This window comes from Palaemon carinicauda, chromosome 19 (assembly GCF_036898095.1).
Source record: "Palaemon carinicauda isolate YSFRI2023 chromosome 19, ASM3689809v2, whole genome shotgun sequence".
Taxonomy (NCBI): domain Eukaryota; kingdom Metazoa; phylum Arthropoda; class Malacostraca; order Decapoda; family Palaemonidae; genus Palaemon; species Palaemon carinicauda.
This window is the reverse complement of record NC_090743.1, coordinates 110,138,101-110,153,505: the sequence shown is the minus strand read 5'-3', so window position 1 is coordinate 110,153,505 and position 15,405 is coordinate 110,138,101. Positions and strand designations below refer to the sequence as shown.

At 37.1% G+C, this 15,405-nt stretch overlaps 1 protein-coding gene across 1 annotated transcript in view; it reads right to left on the bottom strand.

Annotated features, from left to right (window-relative positions):
• Window positions 1–1,349: 1,349 nt before the first annotated feature.
• The window catches only part of LOC137659232 (uncharacterized), a 130,944-nt gene continuing 116,888 nt past the window's right edge, over window positions 1,350–15,405 (bottom strand). The window contains exons 16-21 of the mRNA XM_068394266.1: window positions 12,523–12,688; window positions 11,901–12,065; window positions 9,847–9,912; window positions 9,011–9,209; window positions 7,566–7,765; window positions 1,350–7,200 (exon numbers count right to left, since the gene is read on the bottom strand). Of these exons, the coding sequence (XP_068250367.1) occupies window positions 2,913–7,200; window positions 7,566–7,765; window positions 9,011–9,209; window positions 9,847–9,912; window positions 11,901–12,065; window positions 12,523–12,688 (5,084 nt within the window). The 3' untranslated portion in view covers window positions 1,350–2,912. The remainder of the gene's footprint in view (window positions 7,201–7,565; window positions 7,766–9,010; window positions 9,210–9,846; window positions 9,913–11,900; window positions 12,066–12,522; window positions 12,689–15,405) is intronic.

The following is a 15,405-nucleotide window of genomic DNA, read 5'->3' as shown; positions in this document are numbered from 1 at the left end:
TAGCATCTTCACCTTACCTGACTGGGGGGAAAATCTGGAAGATAGTTGTAAGAACTAAAATATTCAGTAGTATAGAAAATGCAACTATCATAAACCAAACACCAGCAACTATAATCATCAAAAGTAAACGACACATCTCAACTAACACTGTAACAGGCTGCTGCCTGTAATCCATTCATTGCTGACTGGGATAATAATAATCTATGATCCACTGATAAAGTACTCTGAAGGGAAGTAAACTTCAAAGCTTGGATATTTTCATAAAACAAAAATTCTCCTAAACATCAAATGATGATTTTATTTATATAATGCCCTCTACAACTTTAATTGGAATCCCATTTTTTCTCAAAAGTTCAATTTTTTAATGTCATCAACAGTACCTTACAAGTTTAAAATTCAATTCTGATACCCAATTGACTGAATTCTTCAATAAAGCTCTTCTGATCCTAATTTTATCCACATCAACTTTTAATTACTTCTTTCACCCACTCTCTCTTGAATATTATATTTAAACTTTCATATTGTTAGTGTGTCAATACATACATCAGTTCCCTTGGGGAGATTATTACTCTTAAGTTTCTACTGACATTAGTCTTGTAGTTGCATCCTGAACCACAGTTTGAGGGACTAAATATTCCACATTTAACTATGACTTGTCTTTGTTTTCTCTCTCAACCTATCAGTACAGTATAAGACTAGAGTACTGTATTTTAAATGTGTTGACTTAATTAATGCTACCTTAAGCTATGCACTCAATAAAATCACAAAATCAGCCAGGTTGAGAATTTGTTTGTCAGATGAACTATAGAGAGATGGCTTCAATTACATTTTCTCACAAATCATCATTACCTAACTCTTTTACAAAAAAAGTTTATTTCCTTTCCTAGTAAAGTATCATTCTGAAAAGAATACTGTATTCCACAAGTAACATTTCCTCAATTCTCATTTTGAGTTTTTCCTAGATCACCCTCCAACCCTAGATTTAGACAACTTTTCATTAATGAAATTCCAGTACTTACATCCATACTGGAATCAGTTCATTCTAATGGCCACATTTTACTGAATTTTGCACTCCCACAGTGAATTGTAAGCGCGTCTGCAGAACTATTGGCTTTCTGCCGTTCATCTTCAAGGGGAAATGAAGTGACAGGGACAATTGTGACCACAAATAAGCTACATTTTAAGTGATGAGTTAGCTTTAAAATAAATTGCTTCTCACAAATAACATTGCACATAATATTATCTATGAATGTCAAAAATAGAATTGGACAATATGATATTTTCTTCAACTTGTATCAATTAATTTTCAGCTACAATATCTAAGATTTCTTGGTCATTTAGGATTATTTAAATATAAAGACATTATTGTGACCTATGAAGTATATTAAAAACATGTATGCAATTTACATTATTATTACAAATGCACAAAGGGTACTTTAACTTACACATTTTATTTACATTATTCTCATTCATGCTATCTATTCTATTAACGTTTTTCTTAGTAATTTATTATTCTTATTTTTTTCCTTTTAATTTCTTAAACTTACAAAATCTATACAGAGTTCCCTTGTAAATTTTGTATAAATATAAATGTACTTGATCAAAATTCATTAGTCTATCATATGTAAGCCAAGAGAGAGAGAGAGAGAGAGAGAGAGAGAGAGAGAGAGAGAGAGAGAGAGAGAGAGAGAGAGAGAGAGAGAGAGAGAGAGAGAGAGAGAGTCATTTGGCATTAGACTGCAAAAAGATACAAATCTCAGTATCCATATATGAACTAAACGGTAGAAATGAAGAATCATTAAAAACCAGCATAGACAAGTTCTATTAAAATGTTTACCATCAACCAAAAATTGTCTAGATACAAACAGCATTTCTAGACCTGGAATTGGCAACATCTTTACCTTTATTAAAATATTTATAAATAAAATCTAAAATCTTTAAATATAATACTAAGAACTTTCAATCATCAAGTTCTCTTCATTACCTATAATTTGGTGATTCCCTCACTTTGCACAATTAATTTTTCATCTCAAGATATCTTTACCTTTCCTGTTTTAAGTCCATTCTTATATTGTTTTTTTTTTTCATCTTTGTTGTATATCCTTATCAGAGTATCTGCTGGGTAGTTTTCAAGTCTTTACTTTTTTCAATTGTAATTTTGGTGCTCCTTACTTTCTTATTACTTTTGTCAGATAAATTTTCATAGACACCAATTATCTGTTAATGAATAAATGAATTATCTAATTTAATGTTTTTGTACGGTATATAGTATCTATGAACAATATCTTAATTTCATAACAACAAAACCTAAATTCAATAAATTCAGGTAATAGCAAAAAAACAAATGTTGCAGGATTTTGTATCAATCATATTTCTGCCACAGCCCAGTTGCAATGAATACAAATCTGGATTTAAGTTGAAATGAAAGTTTTCAATAATATACTGCCTACACTATCCATCTTATATTCACGGTAATTCAAACTCATAAAGTGTGTGTAAATATTCACCCAGCTGACTTCTTAGCTCACTAAGGTGCCATACGTTCAATCGCACTGTTCTGAAAATAAATTTTCCATTCAAAATTGTACGATGAACAACAAGCCACTCGTTTTGGCATGATGGGACAATTCACGCACAAGAATAGAGGCTCTCTTGACCAGCAACACTTTCCCTAGTGTAAAAGTTATTAACTTCTGTATAAATAAAAATTCTCTACATTATACTGTAATCCTAAAAAGCTTTTTAAATCCCAAGAACTTCACTATTGTTCACAAAAATAAATATAAGACAAATATCTACATTTCAAGAAGACGATTCAATTACACACCAATCACATTATTTTTCAGTTCTATCAATACCAGCAAAAATTTAGTTGTGATACGCACATGCAGAGAAAAGATCATATTTCCTTTTCAATCTAATGTTATGATATCATCTGAAGAATCACTAGGTTTTTTTGCTGAGTTTTGTTTACTAGCAACATTTCCTTGAGAGACAGAGCTTGACTGTTGCGCTACTCTTGGTGACTGCTGAGAAAGAGAGCTTGACGGTTGGGCTGTTCTTTGAGACTGTTGGGAAACAGAGCCTGACTGTTGGGCTATTCTTTGCGACTGTTCAGAGACAGAGCTTGACTGCTGGGTTGTTCTTTGTGACTGTTGAGAGACAGAACTGGACTGTTGGGCTATTCTTGGTGACTGTTGAGAGACAGAACTTGACTGTTGAGCTATTCTTGGTGACTGTTGAGATAGAGAGCTTGACTGTTGGAGTATTCTTGGTGACTGCTGAGAAACAGTGCTTGACTGTTGTGCTGTTCTTGGTGACTGCAGAGAGACAGAGCCTGACTGTTGTGCTGTTCTTGGTGACTGATGACTAGATACTTGCGGTGAAGTTGTTTTATGTCCTGAGCTCTGGAGGCCAGTCAAGGAAGTAGGTGATATTGTAGGTTTGGTTTGTGCTCTTGGTTGCTGTCCTGTTTTTGTGTACTGACCAGAATAAGAAGATATACTTGTAGGCTGTTTGTGACCTCCTGAGGCCGGACTACGGCTTAATGATGACTGACCGAGGCTATCGCCTCTGAAGGCTAACTGCATAAGGTCCTGAGGAGAAAGTTGGGCAACTTTTCCTTGAGGACTAGATACCAAGGTTGTCTGACTTTGACTAACTGGTCTGCTTCCGACAGAACTGGTCCCCCGAGATTTACTGAAGGATGAGCTTTTCTCAGGGATACTTTCAGAAGTTTTCAACCCGAGGGAGGCTTCAAAAGCGCGGAAGAAAGATGTCGAAGGAGAGTTAACTGGCTTGACTGGTGGAATTGCCTGGCGAGCTTGTGCTTTAACACGTGGCGCTGGAGTAATGGTCATATCTTTTGGTAATGTAGGTTTACTAGAAAGACTTGTGTGTGTTCTTCCTAAGTTACTTGAATCACTGGCTTTAGATGAAGGAAGGCTATTACTTGACATTACATTCACCAGATTGCGTCCACTTGCTGGCTGCAGATGTTCACGGGAAACAGGTACTTTTTCTGAAGAAACTTCTCGTGGACGTGTAAGTGTAGTTCCTGCAGGAAGTTTTGGAACGGTACTTCCCAATGTGGAAGATTTGAAAGGAGTGCCACTTGAAGATGGATTCACTTTGGAAAGAGTTGCACTCCCTGCAAGAGATGTGATAGGTTTATAAGTCGTGGTCCCTGTTGTCCCAGAAGATATTGTCTTGAGTTTTGTGGACCCTCCTGAGGAGGTGCTTACAGCTGAAATGGAAGCAATCCCAGATGATGAACTGGGTTTAATTGTTGTAGAACCTCCTGCAAGTGATGTCAAAGTTTTAAAAGTATTGAACACTTCTGTTGAAGATTGCTGTTTTGACACTTGAACAGAACCACTTGACTTGAAACTTACAGATCCCTGTGTGGGACTAATTGGTCTGACAGTTGTTGAAGCTGGTAGGGTTAATTTAGGTGTTTCAGGCTTTGAGGGAGAAACAGAAGCAGAAGAAGTTTTAATTGAAGAGGCTTGAGAAACGGACACAAGAGATATATCGCATCCCTTCACTGAAGGGGAGCCGGTGGATTTCACTGGGCTTACAGTAACAGACATGTTAGGTTTTAATGGCTGACTCTGTGCACTAGGAACTTTTGTTCCAGAAACAGAAGTTATGGAAATTCCATGTGCATGAGATCTAGCAGCCAAGGCACTGAGTGATGTTCTCTGTTGCTCTGGCAGCGTAACTGATAAGCCTGAACTTACTGGGGGTGTAGCACTATTTACCACACTTACAGATGATTTCCCAGGAGAAATTGTAGAACTACTAACCCTTTCATTGCCTCTATTTGGTAAAACATTGGCACTACTAGTAGATGCAGCTGCCTTAGGTGGGGGTAGCTTAGTGGAAGTTGTCCCTAACCCTTGAAGCGAGGCTTGAAAATAATGAGCTACACAGGGAATCTGTAAGTATTTCATCAGCTGTGTTTGATAAGTCTCAAGTTGTTTCTGATAATTATAAACCTGGACCTGGCTATGATCCTTTTTATTAAGGAGAGTCTGGGTACTTATCAAATTCTCATATATTTTGTAAGCCTGCTGAACAGCTAACATGTCACCAACAGTACGACTGTTAGTGCTGCTGTATGCAGATCCCCGGCCTCTACCTCGACCCCGACCTGTTAGAGGTGGTCTTCCTCGGCGAGCAGTTGGAGGAGCTTGGGCACTGCTTCCTGTGCCGCCCATGGGATTCCTTACATTAACTAGGTTATTGACAGGAGCTCGGGGTACAAGGTATTGGTGCCTATTGCAAAAAGAGTCAGCTTCTCGTAGAACATTGGACCGATTTTCAACTTTTATATCCTTGTAGGCAGAATACGCATCAGTCAGCATTTTTGCAAAATGAGGTTCAGACCCTGGTAGATGTTTGCTAACTTGTTTATAACATTTATAAACATCAAGTAAAAATCTGAGATGACGATTGCTGTTTACAGGTGCGGGTCCCTTGAACATGACTTTGAATTTATCTTTCATTGTTTGCAGGCCCACTTGTGTTGCATGTTCTGACAACAGTTCTCGCTCATTGTCACGTAGGTACTTCTTATCTTTGTCAGGAGAATTCTTAAGTGCTAATGCAATCTGTAAAATCATGAAGAAATCTTTCATCTGAGGAAGAATGTCCAAAATAAGTGAGACACATCGATACATATGAGCTGCAAAACTACCTGGTCGGTCAATTTCATCATTTGGAATACGCCAGACACCATGAAAGAAATTAGAGTTCTTTGGCTGCTGAATCCAAACTTTTCTTTCATTGAAAAGACCATTTACTGGCATATACCCAACATTTTGCCAGAGTTGGCATCCCAGTAAGTAATTATGAGCTTTGTTATTATCCTTGTGAAACTTGGACACATGGTAATACTGTGCCAGACGATACATACTCTTGTAATGCTCCTGGAACCTTGAAAGACACATGCGTAACGCAGCTAAGCATCTTGAAATGACAGTGTAGTGATCTTTCTTTTCTATCACTTTTTCCTCAACAACCTGTATCTCGTCGTCACTCTCCTTTTTGTCTTTATCCAACGGACCCTTTGTTTCCTCTCCTGATGCTTTTGCATCCTGCTTGTCATCTGCTGGTTGGGTGTCCTTCCCAATGGCACTTTTATCTTCATTTTCCCCATCACTCAAGAGTTTCTTCGTTGGAGGTTCAACTGGAGAGACATCTTCTAAACACCTCTTTTTACCTGAAACATCTCCACTTAGGAAGTCATCGCTAACATCCTTCGAGTCTGTTCCACAAGTGATTTTCTTTTCCTTGCAATTTGCAAAATAACCAGCTTCTAGTTCATCAAGGCACTTGGTAAAAGTATCCATTATCACTGGATCAACATCTCTGCCCTCTCTTTGATGCAAATATTTCAGTACATAAGCATGAATGCGGTAATACATTTCCAGGGCCTCGACAGAGAATTCTTGGGGGCTGTTATAGTTTATTCTCACTGGATATTTGGCCCTTATGTTATGAAGGTATCTAGCAGCTTTTATGTAATACTGTATGATAGTTTGTGGTGGGCGGCCTTTTTTCTCTGACACTTTCCCTAACATATAGCAATGAAGCCATCTCTCATCAGGCAGTCCTTCCTCATAACCATCTTCCTGTATAGTCAGTGCCTTGGTGAAGCAATTCTCGGACAAATCAAGCATTTCATTTTTGAACTTCTCGAGCATGTCAAAAGTTTCAAGGCTAATATCTGGGTTAAGCTCTTGCTTAAGAAGTCTAGAGGCATGTGAATGTACCATATAAACCAATCCACCAAACTCAACCCATAGATTAGTGTGGTACTGATCAAGTTTGAGCGCTTGACGAAGGCACTGAACTGCGGCTTTAGCAAGAGAGAAAAAGGCTTCCTCATCCTCAATGACTTCACATGAATTCAATTTGGTCTCTAGCATGGCTTTCATGGACAAACCTAAAGGAGCCCATGACTCAAGTCTTTCTTTATTGATGGATAAATCAAGCTTATAATACTTGATAGCATTCTGCCATTCCTTGTTCTTGAAATAATAATCACCCAAAAGATAAAAACAATCACTAATTATATCCGTGGGAGGTGCAAAAGGAGAGTAGTTACATTCTGCAACCTCCCCATTTATATATGCTTCAACACCCTGTGTCTGGTCAGCTGGCTTGGCTTCATCAGGAAGAAGTGCAATGATTCTGTTTATGAGGAAAAGGAAAATTAAGTCAGACTTACTAAATGGAGAGAGCGTAAATTAATACCAACAATGTCTCTCTACCCCTCCTATTCTACAGAAATATAAAATCACCATACTACAATAGTTTACAAAACTAATACCGATATACAATTTCTGTACGAAAACAATTACAAAAAACTACTATCTTGAATACTGTATACTGCTAAAAACCAAACCCCTCCTATACAAAATACAGTACTACAGTATAACTACCATTAAGATGTGCAAATTTGAATTTTTAGTCAAATATGTGCAATATATCACAAAACTAATTCTACCTACTGTATGCCCAAATTCATAACACCAATAAGAAAGGAAACACCAAACCTTTTGAAGAGCACAGCTGCATCATCTGTTATGGAAGGTATTTGTGACGTCTGGAAATCTGGTAAAACACTTGGTCGATAATACTGGTACAGCTGCATTGCTCGTTCCCAACAAAAAGCAATCTGAGGTACGCCATGATCTCGAAGGTGTTTGTGCTGAAAATAGTAATCGTATTTACTTACTTTAAACTGCATCACAAAGTTTTTTTATAATTAATTAACCTTGATAATCAAAGGTTAATTAATTATCAAAGGGAATAGATAATAAGCTTCCCTGATGGCATTCACATATCCAAATGATACCTAACAGTAAAAAGCTTTTTAACAAACTTTTTGTAAATTGTGTAAGCTAGAACACCTTTGCACATAATTTTTCTTATCAGATGTACTTGTTAGTTTGATCAAATGAATGATGGGTTTTGAAAATGTGTATGAAAATTACGAAATATGTGAGAGAGAGAGAGAGAGAGAGAGAGAGAGAGAGAGGGGGGGGGGGGGGCTCTTGTGTGGCCTAGTTGCTATTGCTTTGTTGCATATATTTTTGTAACAATACAAATGAAAGAAAAGGAAATAGTAACCTTATTTAAACAAGATTTTATTATATAAATGAAAACAAAAGTTAGGATATGATGATGATAATACTGTTTTGTACAGTACTACTACATATATTTTAATATTTGGTACTCATATATTATATGTAAAACTAGCAGTCAGCTGATTGAAGAAAATGCTGTGGATTTTCGGGTGTTTCTCCTGTAAAAATATTTAACATAGCTAAGCTAATTATCACTTTTTCAAGGAAACATAAAAGCAAATATCTTTCCAACCATTGTCTCTACATTAAGGGGTCGGTTGCCTGATGCGCCCTCTTCAATGCCTTCTATCAAAGGGATCCCCTTCCAGCAAACCTCTTATCTACATATCACCCTTCACCTTATCTTGCCCTCTAATTCTCTGCCTCCTTCTTGATCTTCTCCTAAAAGGTTCCTCCCAAGCCCTCCTCACTCCCCCCCCACCATATATCCTCAACACATGTCCACACCTTAGTCGTGACTCACTTATCACCTCTGTAATCTTTTGACTTCAGCCTCACATCTTCCCACCTGACTTATAGTAGATCTCAAGTATCTAGATTGTTCCACCTGTTCTATAACCGAGCCTCTACTTTCATGCATGGCTATCCTGTCCCTACTTTCCTTACTGCCCACCATAGCTTCAGTCTTATCCACATTTACTCAAGCCTCCACTCTCCAATCTCTTGCTACTCTACAACCATTCTTTGTAAGTCTTCCTCATTTTTAGCAGCAATCACCAACTCCCACCACTCTTCACTCTTGATCTTTTCACTTAATAGATCCATGATACCCACAAATAAAAATGGGCTTAATGCTGACCCCAGGTGTAATCCAACACTACAAAGGTTTCTATTTCCCCAATAGCTATTACTCTTGTTCTTTTGTAAATCATCTCTACCATTGTAACCACTCCATCTAGCTTCTTTTTGTGTAGCTGCCTTTCTATAAAGATGGCATCCACAGTTCCTCTCCCCCTTATGAATCTATACTGTTGTTTCTCAATCATGTCTGTTCCTATGATCATCTTCTCCTCCTCTTTCACTGTTCTTATAGCTGCCTCAAACTCTTGTCTAAATATGATATACTTGAAATCAGATAAGATTTTTTCAGGCCTTGCCTACTAGTAACTCTGGTGACATTATACGACTAGAATATTCTATGCTCAAGATGTCGACTATAAGGGTAACTTGTTTAATGACAAATTTGCCATCGACAGGGTTGTTAACCCATAACTCCATTGATAAAGGGGGAGTAACTATACTAAATAATTCGACCATATAACACTTAAAGCCATACTCAATCTTTCAGATACTTACAGTCAATTTTGTTAATCACCCATTAATGTTTGGTATTTGTTTCAATGTTTGTTTTAGTGTTGGTAAAAACTTTGGTTTGCAATAATTTTGTTGTTTTATACATAAATTGATGGACATAAAATTTAGCTACTACATTTAGAATTAAAAAATTGTTTTTTTTTCCAAGCTTTGGATGGACTAAGTCCTGTTCATTCCTTACTTCCATAGTATCTTGCTTACTTGAGGATCTTTGGTTGCCATTTTTTCTCGATTAATCAACTTCTTTTAATTATTCTGCATCTACAGTTGGATATTTGTTTGGGTTAATAAATAAAATTATGTTCCCCAAATTCCCTTGTTCTGTTTGTATGGACTAGGTAAACACACTGGAACGATTTTCTCAATTACCCACACTGAGTAAGGATTACTGGCTTTCACATGGTTGTCCCAGAGGGCTTGACTAGAAACCAAATCAAAGCTTTAAAAAAATTATACAGTACATTTTAAAATTTTTTATAAGTTCAAGAAGCTCAAGATTCCAAAGCTCTAGACATTTGGTATTAGTTGAAATTTAGGCTTATGTACATATTGTACATACATGCATTGCATCACAAAGACTATTTATCAAATACTAATGAGTTGCACTGGTGTGACAAATTAGAAGATGGGTTAAAATGAGTACATGACATTATTTTTTTTGTAGAATTCCACTGTCTAATGGTGTTTATTTCAACTTACACAGGCCAAAATATTTACTTCATAATTCTGCCGCAAATAAATGAAGAATGCTTTCAGATAAGTTTTAATGGACTCCAAAAACAACACAAAGAATAAGAGAAGTGGGAATGAGCCGTACCCAGAGAGAGGGATCCAATGCAGTACTATCTGGTTAATTGAAGGACCAAAGATCTCTCTAGAGGTAGTATCTCAATGGGTGGTTGGTACCTGGCCAACTTACATAAGAAGCATTATCTATTAACCCCTTTGCCATGATGACGTCTCTTGAACGTCAAAACATGCCAGATACAATACCCTTTGATGTACCAGGTATGTCATTTACAAATATAAACCATTTAGAAGTTGAAATCATTCGTATATCCTACAAAAAAGTACAATACATGGTCGTATATCACACTTTGTATATTTCACTAAAAAAGCTCTCTCCCTCCTTAATTTTAGCCCCTCCTCTTTCTTTTTTCAGCCAACCAATGAAAAGTTTGAGATTAAAGCCTTTATTCTTGATTGTGTAATGGCTATTTTAGTGCATTTTTATGTTACCATGCATAATCACACCACTCTTTTTAGCCAATGGAGACATTCCTTATGTGACGCATGACCCTAAACCCCCAACATCACCAAGCTCACCCCGCCATCAACTAAGACACTTGCAATTCTAGTCTTTATTCATGATCATGTAAGGGCTATTTTGGAGTATTTCTAAGTTGGTATATGTGATCCAATCACACAGGAAGCAATCTCTAAAGTGAGACGTTGTTGTGTTGCTCTTACTCTTCCCCAGGAACTCGCACCCACAGTGCCACCCAAAACACCAGCCATGCAAATTGTTGAAAACTCTGTTTGGTCGAATTCTATCAAAACTTATTTCTAAAACTACACCAAATTATTTCCATAATATTAATAATTACCTGAAAATGTCTCAGTCCTTATAAATCTTCTCTATTTTTTTATAAATAACAAATATCTTACATCATTTACTAGCATTTCCAAAATCCTTGGAAAATTCCTCAATATCATATCACTGATTACATTTGTAACCCCGTAAACGATGACAGATGAAGAGATATATTTTTTTCTTATTTCATTCATTATTTTCAGAGCTATCATTTCTACAAAATATAATTTTCATATCAGTATCGTTCATCGTTTTCAAGAGTAAAAGTTAGGCTACTGTAATTCTTTCCATTTACAGGTAGTCATTTACTTGCGACCAAGATGGGGACAGAGATCTGGACATATCTTGAGATTAAAAAGTAAAGTTTCCGTGGATTATCATGCTGCGTCATGATTTGGCAATCATCTAAGTCATATTTTATCAATAATTTCTTGCTGTATTTCATTATTTCATTTTCTTGTTTCATGGGATATCATATGTTCTATTAAAACATTTTTGTATTCTATTTATCAATTTTGGAAGTATTTCAACAATCACCAACTTTTTTTGTTTACATTTGGTTGTGATCAGCTAATCTAAAGGTCCCAAAACTGTATCGAGAGAATGCGCATTGTTTATGTAATTTCTTAATTTATTTGAAATAACTTCATGATGAATTTTAGATCAATAATGATATGTTACAGGATCTCTCTCTCTCTCTCTGCCTGATAGTGAAGGGGTTAAAGGCACAGAATTAACATACGGTACATATAAGTCCCCCTCTCTTACAATAACCTAATAAAGAAAAATACTATAAGGTTAGCAACAAAAACATCAACTCAAAGAAACATTACCTTTGATTTTTCGAAGGATGGGAATACAAACAAAATGTGACTTGCTCGAGCGTGTGATGCAGCAACACTCTGTGTTGACTATCGAGAGGTCGGCGGAGCTCAACAAGGAGGATGTCCAGACAATAAAGCAAGAACATGCCGTCATCATAACAACACCAGGAGTGCCTACGAAAATGATAAAGTATAATTGAGAATGAAAGTGCAAATGAGTTATATAAATCATATCAATAAGAATACAGTCTGAGTGGAAAGAAATAAGATATAAGCAATAAAAAATATTCTACATATTAAAAAAATCAACAAAAACAGAACATATTATGAAAACAAAAGAACTCAAGTGACTCATGAATACATATAGAAATGAACCGAAGACTTAGCAGTGCTTCAAAGTTTTAACTTAATTCATATTTTCTTATTGTAGGATTACCATTTTTTCAAACATAAAATCTATTCTTCTCCTGGTTATATGCCTCTAGTCCTTATACATGTAGAATATTTTGTTATACTTTCTTAATATTTTCAATAATTTAATCAATTATATTATTTACTTATTTTACCTCAAGTTCCTATAACAAAACCTCCCGACAAAAAAAAAATGAATCAAACTCTTTTGAAGCCTTACTTGCCAAGCTCATCATGGGCAGTGATGAGGAAGAGAGTTGAAGGATAAGGTGTTAAAGGTCCTTTGACTAATGTTGCTACCTCAGCTTTAGGTTCTGTTTGTTCAAGGGCTTTCTGAACAATAGACCCTGTTCCTTGAACAATACCTGCTGCTGAACTGGAGACATCTGAAAGAAGAACGTTACTTTTGTTTGATCATAATCATTTAGGTCTTTATATCATAAAAGATATTTTCATTATCACCTCTAATAAGCAAACACTCATAAGCATGATGCCTACAATATCATTAAATTATAAAGCAAGCTTCTAAAGATAAACGTTCAAGTATGAAAAAGATAAAACTTTCAAGTATTTTTGTAGCCTCTTTTAACCCTATGAACACCCGAATACCTGACAGGCCCATGTGAATAAAACTTTAGATACATACATACATATACCAAGGCACTTCCCCCAATTTTGGGGGGTAGCCAACATCAACAAATGAAACAAAACAAAAAAGGGGACCTCTACTCTCTACGTTCCTCCCAGCCTAACAAGGGACTCACAGAGTTCAGCTGGTACTGCTAGGGTGCCACAGCCCACCATCCCACATTATCCACCACAGATCAAGCTTCATAATACTGAATCACCTACTGCTGCTACCTCCGCGGTCATCTAAGGCATCGGAGGAAGCAGCAGGGCCTACCGGAACTGCGTCACAATCACTCGCCATTCATTCCTATTTCTAGCACGATCTCATGCCTCTCTCACATCTATCCTCCTATCACTCAGAGCTTCCTTCACTCCATCCATCCACCCAAACCTTGGCCTTCCTCTTGTACTTCTCTTGTTAACTCTTGCATTCATCACCTTCTTTAGCAGACAGCCATTTTCCATTCTCTCAACATGGCCAAACCACCTCAACACATTCATATCCACTCTAGCCGCTAACTCATTTCTTACACCCATTCTCACTCTCACCACTTCGTTCCTAACCCTATCTACTCGAGATACACCAGTCATACTCCTTAGACACTTCATCTCAAACACATTCAATTTCTGTCTCTCCATCACTTTCATTCCCCACAACTCCGATCCATACATCACAGTTGGTACAATCACTTTCTCATATAGAACTCTCTTTACATTCATGCCCAACCCTCTATCTTTTACTACTCCCTTAACTGCCCCCAACACTTTGCAACCTTCATTCACTCTCTGATGTACATCTGCTTCCACTCCACCATTTGCTGCAACAACAGACCCCAAGTACTTAAACTGATCCACCTCCTCAAGTAACTCTCCATTCAAAATGATATTCAACCTTGCACCACCTTCCCTTCTCGTACATCTCATAACCTTACTCTCACCCACATTAACTCTCAACTTCCTTCTCTCACACACCCTTCCAAATTCTGTCACTAATCGGCCAGGCTTCTCTTCTGTGTCTGCAACCAGTACAGTATCATCCGCAAACAACAACTGATTTACCTCCCATTCATGGTCATTCTCGTCTACCAGTTTTAATCCTCGTCCAAGCACTCGAGCATTCACCTCTCTCACCACTCCATCAACATACAAGTTAAACAACCACGGTGACATCACACATCCCTGTCTCAGCCCCACTCTCACCGGAAACCAATCACTCACTTCATTTCCTATCCTAACACATGCTTTACTACCTTTGTAGAAACTTTTCACTGCTTGCAACAACCTTCCACCAACTCCATATAACCTCATCACATTCCACATTGCGTCCCTATCAACTCTATCATACGCTTTCTTTAGATCCATAAACGCAACATACACCTCCTTACCTTTTGATAAATATTTCTCGCATATCTGCCTTACTGTAAAAATCTGATTCATACAACCCCTACCTCTTCTAAAACCACCCTGTACTTCTAAGATTGCATTCTCTGTTTTATCCTTGATCCTATTAATCATTACTCTACCATACACTTTTCCAACTACGCTTGACAAACTAATACCTCTTGAATTACAACACTCATGCACATCTCCCTTACCCTTATATAGTGGTACAATACATGCACAAACTTTAGATACAGTAAATAAAAGTAACTGCTCCTAGTGCAACATAATTACCACATAGCAAAACTGTAAACAAACTGTCAATATTTTCCATAACATACTAAAATTGGGCATCTACAACTATGTTAAATATCCATTTTATGCAAAAGGTATAAAGGACCATGAGAAGACATTCACCCAATCTGGATACTAGGGCCCAATTTGCAAATCTGGGCACCAAGCCCACTATTCTCCATGCAACTAATCCTTATTTGGTAATCATGTCTACAAAATCAATTCATCAAGGCCAATACAGCAAGTGAGAGGTTAGAGTAGAACACAGCAACAACAGTTGAAGGTGGTGGTACCAGCAGCAAAGCCAAAACTCACCAGTCCATGTCAACTCATCTAATAGTATTTCTGATCTTTCACCTCAGTACATAACATTGGACATGTTGCAGATATCAAAATGATGGAGAAGAGTCAAGATGCAAGTAACGCCACACTTTTTTAAAGCTGTCTGACAACTAATAAAAAAGTTCTATTACATCCTTGATTGCTTATCACAGGCTCACCATCTCTTATAGCATGTTTTTCCAAGTATTTCTATTGTTTACTATACACTCCATCACCTTCTCATTAACACAGGTCAACACAATAGAGGTTTCTCCAAGAATTCCTGAGAATCATAAACTGACAGGAATAGGTGCTAGGAGCCATGAGTTTGCTGCTTTCTGATGGAGGCAAGTTGTCTGATATCACAGGGGCAGAGATGTTGGTGGTTTCTCTTAGCTAGGCCTCCAGCTAAGAGAATGAAAAAGATGGAATCCAAGGTGAGAGATCATTACAACCTCCCAACTCAAATCAATGTCAA